The sequence below is a fragment of the Olea europaea genome, chromosome 11 (genome assembly GCF_002742605.1).
Source record: "Olea europaea var. sylvestris chromosome 11, O_europaea_v1, whole genome shotgun sequence".
In the NCBI taxonomy this organism is placed as follows: Eukaryota; Viridiplantae; Streptophyta; class Magnoliopsida; order Lamiales; family Oleaceae; genus Olea; species Olea europaea.
In genome coordinates, this window is record NC_036247.1 from 13,553,876 (window position 1) to 13,565,677 (window position 11,802).

An 11,802-nucleotide genomic window follows, 5' to 3' on the forward strand; every position below is an offset into this window, starting at 1 on the left:
GGCAAAACCCCCCCCCCCCCCCCCCCAACCCAAAAAAAATAAAAAAATAGAAGGAACGAGAACATTCGTCAGAGACCTCCTATATGATTAACTTTACTAAATATATGTAGGCCTAAGCTAAAAAAATATCATTTCATATTTATGCAAAAAGAAATGAGATAGGAGAAAGTGAACATTAAAATTAAGAATAGAAATAGAAAAGAAAAAGAAAAAATGTATCACGAAGAGGGACCTGGAATTCACATGGAGTTTTAGCGTTTCAATGTGGAGACAGACCTGACAAATATTATAAATAACATGTTTCAAGTTACCTGAAAAATAATTATAATGAAAGTGTAATAAATATTCAAAAGAACAAAATTTGAGCAATATATTACCTGCCCAGATGGGCTGTCCAAAGTATACCATGCAGTAGCATTTTGACCTTCATTTTCGATGGGAATAGTTATTGAACCAAGAACTGCACTTTTCCAAATTATATCCCAATCATATATTGCCACATTTATCTGTTTATACAATTGGGTAAATGACTTGTATTAAGAAACCAGAAGTAGAAGAACACGCTTGAGTACTTACATGTTTACAGCAGAAACATAAGATATAATATTATTGATAGCTAAAGGCCATAGATGCTCATGCACAAGGTTACAAGAGGCCTGTACACAATCTCATTTTTTAATAATAAACACAAGGTAGATATTAAAATGTTTAGGACTCAGACGCAAGTCAAAATTTTAAAAAGACTAAATTGGGCACTGAAAAGTTTGCCTGCGCAAGGTGAGGTATAAGCCTCAAGGTGCTTTAATGCGTAAACCTTAGCATTACAATAATTCAAAAAATTACAAAATTATAAAAATATAGTTGTAACAAACCATAAACCATTTAATAAATTTACAAAACAACATTCCAACAAAACTAAAAGCCTAATTTTCAAGCTAAATATATAAAACAAAGTAGCAAATATTTAACTAAAAAAGCAGTAATTGTAGAACAAGACCACTGCTCCATGAGACACCACCGGCAGTTAAAAGAAATGAAACTTGTCTATTTAAGAAATGTGTCTGTTTCGAATTTTAAACACACACACACACACACACAAAATAATAGTAATAAATAAATAAACAGTCAATATAATAAAAACATGGGACAACGAAAGAAAAATATATAAAGAAAGAGGAGTGATGTTATGTGTCACAAGTCTACTATCACTGAACATCTGTCGTCAAAAAGCTGAAGCAATATCCAATTCTCCCTTTTTTGCCCTGGGTGGGTGGGTGTAGGGGTTATATTTAAAACAACCCAAAACTCTTCAAACGTTCTATGCTGTGAAGAAACTAGCCTAAAAGGCTGAGGCAGGTAACAAAAGATTTAGAAAGGGCAAGACCAAGAAGCAGACAACTCAAACACCTTGAGGTATGTAATGAAATTTTTAGTAAAAGTATAACCTAGCTCTAAATGAAGGCCTCGCGTGGCATAAGCCGTGCACGGTTTTAAAAACAATTTTCTTAATTAGAATATCATTATGCTTGAAGAAGCATTCCAAAGGAATGAGCCTGATAAAGTTTTTCCCAGAAATTCAAATTACATTTCTAAATATATATATGTGATAGCTTGAAAATACACAGATTGATATAGATTAGATGGATATGATAAACCAGCATTGATTTGTGAAAGACAATGAAAAAAATGTTAAAAAAAAAGTTGTCAATTAGGCTAAAAAGAAAAGAAAAGTAAAAGTTCTTTTTCTTTCGACAAGTAAAATTTTATTAGAAAATGCCTGCAAACCGAGCATCATAGTTTACATATAGTGGGTTATATTTCACATTTACAATCACAAAAGTATTGAAACATAACCACCTCTACAGGAAGCTCATCAACAGAAAAATTGAACTCCTCTCCCCACATAGGATTTCTTGACCCTGGAACCATTGAACTGCAGCAATCACCGTTTATATCTTAAAAATGCATGCAATTGTATCACTAAGAAATATGGTATTAAACATCAATAAGAAAAATTATGCATACAAGAAAATGAGTAAAATGTCTAGAACTGTGTTCAAATTCGAAGCAATAAAAAATGCAACTACAACAGGCATTAGGGAAAATGCAGTAAACTTGTTGAAATGCAGACGGTATTATACAAATGATTTATTTAGATCAATTTATCAAGTTTTCCTATTAGTAAGAGAAACACAATGATGAATTGTAAGAGAAACACAATGATGAATTGTAGACTTTAATGACTTTTATGGTTTTAACAAGAAATATGAAGCTGATTGTGTGCAATACTTGGAGGAATTGAACTTTGTAACTGAATGGGCTATAACTATGTACGGATTGAATCATTCTCAAGCTTGTCTGTCAATTGTACTTTTTAAAAGGAAGGGGTCGTGGAATGTTCAAAGTGTATTAGATCAAATTCGAGACAATGTGATACTATTTGGAAAAAGATCTCACTATTGTGAAGGAATACAAACGGCAGATTGGCTTGCCGAAGAAGGTCATGTGACTCAAAGTTCCTAAGAAATTCAACCCAATAAGATCTCCCCAAGGCTTCAAGCTACACTCAACTTGGAAAAAGAAAAGGTTCCATATATTTGTATTTTAGTCAGAAATACGAGATTATACTAAAAAAATTTTACATGCTTGTAATGGTGGTAGTAACTCCACATCCCTTGCTTTCAAAACTTGCTCTCACGTTCCTAGAAGAGGAAAGAGAGCAAGTTTTGGTGGAGGTCCCCCGAAAACCCCCAAAATAATAAACAACTATTCTAGGTGCAATAACGTAGAGTAGATCATGATTTAGTTTTACCGTTACTAGTTTTGAGTTAGGAAAATTTTCAATTCCTTATTTTAGAACTTCGTGCTTCTGTTTGAAATTTTAAGTATCAATAGAAGGAAGAATTACACAGTTATTCCTCAACCAGTGGAGCTCGTTGCTACTGGCCCAAACCTATTTTTATTGACAGCAGTCTCTCCAACCTTCTAGCTCTGTAGCATAATTTGTCTCAATGGCACAATCCATCAATTTGATTGTTTAATAGTCCATCTTTTAGTTGAGAAGCCCATTATACCCTCATTTCTAGTTAACATAAATAAAAACAACAGAAACAATGAAAAATAAAAAATAAAAAAAATACCAAATTAAAGGAAACCAAAGATTTAATATCCACATAGACCGAATTACAGAGAGCATAAGTTTGTTTACTTCTACGCATCAAACATCAAGAGTTATTGTTGAATAGCTCATCTAAAAGCTTAACCTAAAAAGGGAGAGAATTTAGTTATGTAAATGCCCCTCACACATGCAAACTGAGATTACTTTTATCAAATGTTTGAACACATACTCAATTTTTCTAAGTTCTAGCAGTGAGATTTGAGCCACATTTTTTTTGCCTGTTGTACCAAAGAGTACAGCAAGTACTCTGACCAATTCCTGTCCACTTGGCAAGTTAATTCTTTATGATCTTAAATCTCCCTTCATCGTCTCCTATAATGGCCTAAGGTGCCAAAGTTCGCCACTAAAATAAAGGATGAGAAGTGGTGAAAGAGCATTCCAATCTGTGATACGCTTCACCACTCTAGGGCATTGACGCCCTTGTCAATGCATGATTCTCGAGAAATTAGGCTAATCTTGACTATGTTCGCACTGGATGTAGTTCTCAACCAACTATGGCACTCGAGGAACCAACTCTGAAATCTTAGACTCACTACACTAACTTATATTGTCCAAATCTTTGCCCTCTAACATACTCTGATCAATACTAACTCTAATCGTGAGGGCTCTATTATCAGTTTTTACATTAAGATTGATCTACTAGCACCGAATTGAACCACAGTATCCTTGCCACTAATCAAGGCCAAAAAAGTGATACATGCCTAGAACCCAACGCTCCCTCGAATCATATTCTCATTCCTTTTAAATGATCATCAAGCTAAATAGATCCCATAATTCTTAGATCAAAAGTCCCTCGAGGAGCTCTCTGTTTGACATCTCTGTGCTACTCGTGTATTGCCTCTCGCAACATCTCCGAGGAATTAAGAATTTAATTGGTCAACAAACTTTGAAAGAACTAGAGACTCAACAGAAGCTACAAAAATAAAATAAGATAGAAAGATATGCATCCACAAGCCATCTAACTAAATTCTTCTACCAAAGGTTGCGTATAAACAAAATGAAATTAAAATATATAAATTAGTGAAGTTTGCATCACCAATAATAAGTATAATGTGTTAGAACTAAAATAAAAATAGCAGCACATACCAAAAAAAAAGGAAAAAAAAGGAACTTCGATATTATATAAAATTATTAAAGCTGACTAAAATTCAGTTTTATTGAAAAGAAAGAAGCCAATCAGATGTAATCACCTGAAGCGCTTCTCCCCACCACAAGTGACAATTGCATAAGGATCTGATGTGCCATTCAAGCTTGCACCAATTAGATTCTTAGCTGCTAACAGTTCCACCTGAAACGTGGGAATGCTTATAAACAACAGTGTTCAATGGACATTGGTTGTTGCAACATCAGAATTTCATATAAGGACAGATCAAGCATCATACATTGCACAACAAAATTAGAATGCAGTTGCCAGTACAAAAAATAAAAGATTACCTTAATCATATATGCAGAAAAAGTTAGATGGTCTCCTCTAAACTGGCTCATCTGCAAAATAAGTGCAAACTGCATGTTAATCAAGTGGGAAATCAGTCTAAAAAAGGAAATAAATAAATAAAAAGTTGAAAATTATAGCACGTACGATATTAACTGGATGATGAAGCATATGCATTACCATCACAACAAATAAGAACTCCCAAATATCAAGAGTTCGTATGAGGCTTCAAGCTTGCACCAATTAGATTCTTAGCTGCTAACAGTTCCACCTGAAACGTGGGAATGCTTATAAACAACAGTGTTCAATGGACATTGGTTGTTGCAACATCAGAATTTCATATAAGGACAGATCAAGCATCATACATTGCACAACAAAATTAGAATGCAGTTGCCAGTACAAAAAATAAAAGATTACCTTAATCATATATGCAGAAAAAGTTAGATGGTCTCCTCTAAACTGGCTCATCTGCAAAATAAGTGCAAACTGCATGTTAATCAAGTGGGAAATCAGTCTAAAAAAGGAAATAAATAAATAAAAAGTTGAAAATTATAGCACGTACGATATTAACTGGATGATGAAGCATATGCATTACCATCACAACAAATAAGAACTCCCAAATATCAAGAGTTCGTATGAGGCTATTATATCTACAAGCACGTTATCGCGAATTGCTTCAGTTAAAGTTTTATGACAACGTCAAAGCGTAGGTACAAATATAAAGAAATCATTAGAAGATAAAACTGGCAATTGAAACAAGTCTTTGAGCACACAAGTTGCGTTCTGTGAGGAAAAGAGTTCTCATCAGCCAAACAAGTTATGTGAGATTGAGAACCAAGTTATTTCCATTTATGATCCCATGCTCTTTACATGTGTTATAGCTTCAACAAATATTGGATGCAAATGAGTAGCTTTTCAATATTCAGTGTTTGAAACCAGTTTTTTCTGTTACTTATGTTGTAGTACAGATAAATGAACAACTGCTCAAAAAAAAAAAGAAAAAAAAAAGGAAAATTGCTACTATATAATTTAGCTTGCGTACAATAAGTTCATGAGGATAGATGGTCAATACTCGATAGTCTTTTCAGATATGATTAGGTAAAATTTTCAATAAGTTCATGGTTTGCCACTTATCATGCAATTAAAAAAGAAAAATAAAAGAGCCGGCTGTAAATTAATTTATTTAGCAGTCAAATATATTACAGCATCATCACCACACTAAGGCCTTGTTTGATTTTGATTATTTTAAAATCACTTATCCACTACACTAATTTTCGACCACACATCCTCAAAAAATTCATTTTTCTTCCTAAAATCTTTTCCTACTTTTTAACCACACGTTCTCCAACAAAATCGGTTTTCAAAAAATATTTCACACAAGCACGAAGACATACAAAAAATGCGAATAGTAGGGTGGAGTTGGATTGCCCACAGAATCCGACCAGCCAGCAGAAATTAATGTAGTATCAAATACTAAAACATTAAAAAAATATGTGAATTTAGCCTCATTTGGTGGCGTAATCTTCAAATTAACACTGCAAAATAGGGGCAAAATCACTAAGATTTACTAATATATCACTAATTACAAAAAGAGGCAAACCAAATTCACATAAACAGTTCAAGAAAACTGAATTCTTTTAGCACAAAATTATGAAGGGGAAGAAGACAGAAATTAAACATCATGATCTCAATCCAAAACGAAGGGCATTTACTCCTCTCACTCTAATTATCGAAAAAAGATTAAAAACAAAGAATCGACATAAAAAATTAGTCACTTTTAATGAATAATAACTAGGGGTGAAATTAGAGAACTGGTCTGATCTTTATCATCAATATGTACAAAAAAATGTACCGCGGAAGTAAATTCCCAAACAAGAAAAGGAAACAGAAGTATTTAGAGAACCAGACGGACTTATTTAATTACGAAATTGTTATTATAACAAAAATCAACATCAAAGTTAATTACATCAAAATGGCGGAAAATTAGGCGACCTTGTCTTTGTCATCAATTACATCCGACTTGCCACACGAACTTTCTACTCTTATCCGATCGCCATCGCCAGCGAGAGTGAAGAACCAGTATGCCGCCACCACGAAGGCCGCGGCTGCCACCGAGACATGCACCTCCCACCACGACGGCACCAGGCACTCCGTCGCCATTTCCACCACACTCATTTCTTTAAAATTATTTGAATTTGTGAATGTACAATTAGAAACTGCAGAAGAACATCAAGAAGATTGTGTACGATACTATGATCGAGAAGATTGAAATGCTGGTTTTTACTTTATACTTTGATTACGAAAATCGTATTACACAATAAACAGACCATACGCTTTACTGTATACGCAAGTGTGTTTACGAGTGTCTCGGAGTGTCCAAGGGAGGGAGAATCGAGGAGAACGTAATTGTAACGTATGAACGTGGAAAATAAAATAAAAAATAAATTAAAGAGAAATTTACATCTGGGGTCCCTGATGTATTCATTGTCATTAAGTTAATTCTCAGCTAAAGTTACTTTTATAGCAATTTGGTGTCGATGGACCAAGATCATCCACTGAGTGTCTGGTCAACCAGCTACAAGACTATTAGAAAGCTCTATAACGAGAGTTTGAGGGCATTCGACCATTAGTAGGTTGGAAGCTAGGAAGGGAACGAGGGTAGGGGCTGCATTTTAATAAATCTTAGATTGTTTATGATGTTACTAATGCAAGTTGTAAGAAATCTTATATTTGAGTCAAGCAAGGACCTCATTTCAATCTTATAAGGAAAGATGCACACCAAAAAACGAGACAGATTGTTCATTCACCTCGCAGCCATGATATTTGTCTTTTGAGTTATTATAAGTCATTTCCTAAACTAAGGTAGACCCTCTTATTCTAACGATAATCCAAGCTTACGGATGGGCACATCTTTCATCCACATAATTTGAATTCACATCGCACGGTAGTGAAAGTATAGAAATGATACGTGTATAGGGAAAATGTACATAGCGTTTTACAAGTGTTGAAATAGCAGTATTTGATTGACTGTTTTATTTATATTTTTTTGGCCTAAAATCTAATGAAATATTGCCATGTGATATTCTATAAAAGTCCCTATAAATTTTTCCTTGCACACGTAGCATTGCTCGTGAAAGTAAACTCCTCTTCATACAATATTTATATTTAAGATAAAAACAGCAGTGCCCACTATAATGAATCTCCGAATTATCACAAGATAGGCCTCATTGTCGCCGTTGCACTCTAGTGTTTGACGAACCATTATGCTCTAAAAAATAATAAAACATGGAATGAGTATAATACATATCTAGTGTGTGGAATATGGTGCTCATGATTCATGGATATTTATTAATGCAACCAGTCCAATGGATATCAAATGTAGGACTCCTTTCTTACAAAATACATCATTGTACCATTCTGAGCTCAATAAATCATAATCATTAGCACGTACATTTGGTGACCCTTTGCCACCTAGTAATATATATAACCATTTTGTTATCTATAAATATGTACATATTTATGACTGATGGTGATATGATATGTGATGGAAAAATCCCTCTTGTACATAATTGGTTCACAGAAAAATGCACAGAAATTTGAAATTTTTAGAAACCATGTGCTATTCACGTGATGGAGCAGCTGGTCAGTTTGACTTTGAAAATCTAATAAGCCAAATGAAAATCTATTACCCAGTAGAATTGAAGCCGGCAAAGGCATTGAAGACAAAAAGGAAAAGTCCCGCCTTCTTTTCCCCGCCGATTTCACTCTCACTGTGGTCGTGAATTTCACATCCGGTGAAGGTGAAATCTCTTGACTCGTCATTGCCCTTTGCAAGTCTTTCCCCCAACCCATCATTGTCCTTCGCAAAGCCTTCCCTCCAAATCGAAATCATTGCTCCCCAACTGTGAAGATGGTGATGCCCAACTCCGATAGTGGCCGAATCTGCAATTCCCCGACACCGGAAAACCTAGTGGAGTCAAGCTCAGGTAATGTCATTATGTTTCAGATGGATTTCATTTTCTTAGAAATTTGTTGAAAATGCACAGTGCCAAATCGAAACACTCGTAAATGTTGGTTGTTTGAGATGGTAGTGTCCTTTTTATAGTGTCAATATCTTGATGTTTCTTGAAGATGATAGTGTCATTTTTATAGTTGTTCTTCTAAGGTTAAGACTGTTAACAGGCAAATGACTTCTTGATTTTTACAAATAAGCATGACCATTGGGCATATATTTCATACACTTATGCCTCGATTTTTATTACCCCTGCATTGATATCTTTGATTGTGAAACGGCTAAGAATTTGATTCCGCGATTGTCCCTTCATAAATACAATAGAAGGTGTAAAAATGCCCAAATAAAATTTTGAATCTGAGAATTGTCTGTTTCTATAAATTGGCTATAACTGAAGGATGAGATGTACTGAACATTGTCACTCATTGTGTTACAATAGGAGCAAATATGAAAGACACTGCTGATAAGAATGTTACGGACAATATAATATCATTGAAAGAGCAAACGTTAGGAGAAAATGATCCGATGGTGCCGAAGGTGGGAATGACCTTCAATGAAGAAAAAGAATTGTGGGGCTTTTATAAAGGATATGCATATTATGTTGGGTTTCCAGTTAAGAGAAGGAATTCGAAAGAGGGGATGATGGGAAAATGAAATATGTCACCCTCACATGTAGTCGTGAAGGCCGAAGAACAACTAGTACAAGCGGTTCTTTGAAGCCTCAACCACCAATTCAAACAAATTGTAAAATCGGGATCACTGCATGTTCATATTATCATGGGATCTGGAGAATTAACAAAGTCCACCTCAACCACAATCATAAAACAAGTCCTTCAAAGTCGAGGTTGTATCGCTGTAATCGGGAGTTGAGTTCACATGTGAAACAGAAGCTTGAAGTAAATGATATGGCAAGAATTACATTACATAAAAGCTACGACTCCGTAGTTGTTGAAGTAGGTAGATATGAAAATATTACTTGCGTGGAAAAATGATTGTAGAAATTATGTTGAACAAGTGAGACGATTAAGGCTTGGGGAAGGAGATGCCGCGGCAATACAGTCCTGCTTTTCGAGGATGCAAGCTCAATGCTCGGGATTCTACTTCAGCATAGATTTGGACGATGAGTCTCGTTTGAAAAATGTATTTTGGACAGATAATAGGTGTCGGGATGCGTACAAAGAATTCGACGACGTTGTCACATTTGACACCACTTACTTAATTAACAAGTACAATATGCCTTACGCCCCTTTTGTTGGCATTAATCATCACGGACAATCAACACTACTCTATTTTGGTTTGTTGTCGAATGAGGATACAGATACTTTTGTGTGGCTATTTAGGACGTGGCTTCAATGTATGTATGGAAAAGCTCCCCACGAAATCATTACTGATCAAGATAGGGCCATGCGAAATGCGATTGGGATTGATTTTCCGGATACAAAACATCGATAGTGTTTGTGGCATATTCTGAAGAAATTGCTAGAAAAATTTGGATACCACAGTGATAAGGCTTCAATTTTTTGGAGTATACATGGCTTGGTGTATGATTCACAGTTTGTTGAAGAATTCGAAGAAGGTTGGAGAGCGATACTGGACACATATGACTTGCATAGTAATGATTGGTTATCGGGACTGTTTGAAAATAGAGGTCGATAGGTTCCTTGCTATTTAAAGACCACATTTTGGGTAGGAATGTCAACAACTCAACGCATTGAGAGTATGAATGCGTTCTTCGATGGGTATGTTCATTCGAAGACCTCGTTAAAATAGTTTGTCGAGCAATATGAATGAGCACTCAGGAAAAAAGTTGAGAAGGAGTTTCAGGCTGACTTCAAGTCATACTCGCAAATGGTACCGTGTACAACAACGTTTGAAATGGAGAAGTAGTATCAGAAGTGTTATACCATTTCGAAATTCAGGGAAGTTCAAGTCGAACTCAATGGGAAGGTTTATTGTGACATCATATCTACTATGGATGGTAATGCAGGGATAACGTACGAACTACGTGAGGCCGTCATGTTTGACAAGTGACGAAAGATAAAAAAGTTCTTTGTCTCGTTCCATAGAGATACGTGTGAAATTGTTTGTAGTTGTCACTTGTTTGAGTTTAGAGGAATTTTGTGTCGACATGCTATCGTCATACTGATCCGTGATGATGTCACATCACTGCCTGAGAGGTATATACTACGGCGATGGAGGCGAGATGTTTGCAGAGCACACACAAGCGTTGCAGTTAATTACGATGGTTTGGTTAGTACTCCCGAACAGTTGAGATACGATGAAATGTGTCGAAAATTTGCGGAGGTTGTAAACCTCGCTGTCGATAATGAAGTGCGGTTCCTGGCGATAAAGGCATGGATAAGTAACCAAAAACAAGAGCTACTCGCGATAAAGTCAGATAGTGAGAGTAATTTCATTTCACATGTTGTTTGTGACTTAGAAAATGCAAGCGGGTGCGTACGTGATCCTATGTCGAGCAATAAAAAGGGCGCACCAAAGAAACCTCGAAAAAAAGGTCTGTTGGAGTCCTCATCAAAGAAACCAAAGGTATGGTCGTCATTACTTTTGTTAATGTAAACTATATTACACTACATCATATTTGTAAGACATGTTTACGTGCAGACTACATCAAAGGGAAAGAGGCAAAGGTCGAGTCGCAGTAACACGCCATTAGTTGCACCCGTCGTTTAAGCATCTCAACCATATTTAATGCAGGCTCCTTTTTCATATTCAAAACTATTGTTGGTTAGTATATTCATGTGACTTAGTTTAATACCATTATTTGTTCGATACTAATAATTGAGTTATTGTTTGATGTAGGGGGACGTTGAAAGGCATGCATACCCGCAGCACCTGCTAACCTCGAGTTTGGTCCATCCAACGTCAACAAATCCCATGTTGACCTCTCAAGGTTTACACATGTTCACATCTTTCCATTTCCATTTGATTTTGTACTATGCATGTGCTTATGTTCATATTCTATAATAGGTCTTTCGATTCCATACTACCATCCACATTTTTCCCAACAAGGTGGCGCTAGCTAAGTACTAACTGGAAGAGGAGGAAGAAGAGAAGAAGAAGAAGACTAGACTAGAAATGAGTCATTTTTTAAGCCAACAAAGCAATATTAAAGGATGTGGATTTCTGCTTCCGAAGATGGTTCATGATCACTTTTGCCAA

General features: G+C 35.6%; 2 protein-coding genes across 2 annotated transcripts in view; both read right to left on the bottom strand.

Moving 5' to 3' along the window:
• LOC111403478 (BAG-associated GRAM protein 1-like) overlaps positions 1-4,830 on the bottom strand; it is a 25,755-nt gene extending 20,925 nt beyond the window's left edge. Inside the window, exons 1-6 of the mRNA XM_023032004.1 lie at positions 4,758-4,830; positions 4,613-4,663; positions 4,369-4,466; positions 1,858-1,933; positions 378-506; positions 233-276 (exon numbers count right to left, since the gene is read on the bottom strand). Of these exons, the coding sequence (XP_022887772.1) occupies positions 233-276; positions 378-506; positions 1,858-1,933; positions 4,369-4,466; positions 4,613-4,663; positions 4,758-4,793 (434 nt within the window). The 5' untranslated portion in view covers positions 4,794-4,830. The remainder of the gene's footprint in view (positions 1-232; positions 277-377; positions 507-1,857; positions 1,934-4,368; positions 4,467-4,612; positions 4,664-4,757) is intronic.
• On the bottom strand, positions 4,819-7,027 carry LOC111404489 (BAG-associated GRAM protein 1-like). Its single transcript, XM_023033286.1, has 3 exons — positions 6,603-7,027; positions 5,028-5,078; positions 4,819-4,881 (listed from the first exon to the last, which is right to left on the bottom strand). The coding sequence occupies exons 1-3, from the start codon at positions 6,783-6,785 to the stop codon at positions 4,819-4,821; spliced, it is 297 nt and encodes a 98-aa protein (XP_022889054.1). The 5' UTR covers positions 6,786-7,027.
• Between the last annotated feature and the right edge of the window lie 4,775 nt (positions 7,028-11,802).